This window comes from Penaeus monodon, chromosome 27 (assembly GCF_015228065.2).
Source record: "Penaeus monodon isolate SGIC_2016 chromosome 27, NSTDA_Pmon_1, whole genome shotgun sequence".
NCBI classification, from domain to species: Eukaryota; Metazoa; Arthropoda; class Malacostraca; order Decapoda; family Penaeidae; genus Penaeus; species Penaeus monodon.
In genome coordinates this window covers 21210613-21211624 of record NC_051412.1, presented here as the reverse complement: position 1 = coordinate 21211624, position 1012 = coordinate 21210613, and the positions used below count along the sequence as shown (strand labels likewise).

Genomic DNA, 1012 nt, shown 5'->3' with positions numbered 1-1012 from the left:
GGGAGGGACGGAGGAAATAAATATCAATAGGGGGCAGAGAGAAAAAAAGCCGCTATTAATCCTTCAGAGTAAAGAATACACCAACAACAACCGTCGTTATAAGAGCGTCAAAAAAAGATACATGTGCCAAAGCGTGTCTTCCTTCCACATGATTCCCCTTCATATCAATACCTGTGATTGCGTGATTACATCCGTCGCTGATGGACGGTGGTGGGGCATGGTTACTACCGCAGGTTTGGGAGTGAAGGATAGTGTGGAGGGTATAAGGGTTCTGCGGACGGAGGGTGTAAGGGCGCTTGCGGACGGAGGGTGTAGGGGCGCTTGCGGACGGAGGGTGTAGGGGCGCTTGCGGACGGAGGGTGTAGGGGCGCTTGCGGACGGAGGGTGTAAGGGCGCTTGCGGACGGAGGGTGTAGGGGCGCTTGCGGACGGGGGGTGTAAGGGCGCTTGCGGACGGAGGGTGTAGGGGCGCTTGCGGACGGAGGGTGTAAGGGCGCTTGCGGACGGAGGGTGTAGGGGCGCTTGCGGACGGAGGGAGTAAGGGCGCTTGCGGACAAAGGGTGTAAAAGTGCTTGCGGACGGAGGGTGTAGGGGCGCTTGCGGACGGAGGGTGTAAGGGCGCTTGCGGACGGAGGGTGTAAAAGTGCTTGCGGACGGAGGGTGTAAGGGCGGTGCTTGCAGAAGACGGGGCGAAAGTGGACAATCAGAAACGTGTTTCACCGGGAATACAGCAGATTAATTGTTTCCTCTTGCGATAAAACCCTGAATATCTCTTGTACTAAATCGTTCCAAAACGCAAGAAACACTTTTCGACAGAGTTCGCTCGAGGCCGCAGTTACGATTCCATTCGCTTGAAGTGCCAAAAAATGCGCTGACCCCCATAGACCCCCACCCCCCACCCAAAAATATAATAAGGAAACAAAAAGAAAAAGACACCAATTAACAGAAAAAAAAAGATTCTTTTACTCCTTTCAAACTGAGCTTCTAACCTGCCTTTACTACCTCTCGTATCC

At 53.6% G+C, this 1012-nt stretch overlaps 1 protein-coding gene across 1 annotated transcript in view; it reads right to left on the bottom strand.

Annotated features, from left to right (window-relative positions):
• Positions 1 to 1012, bottom strand: part of LOC119590449 (extensin-like) — a 7605-nt gene that overhangs the window by 777 nt on the left and 5816 nt on the right. Inside the window, exon 3 of the mRNA XM_037939110.1 lies at positions 172 to 673. Coding sequence (XP_037795038.1) covers positions 172 to 673 — 502 coding nt within the window. The remainder of the gene's footprint in view (positions 1 to 171; positions 674 to 1012) is intronic.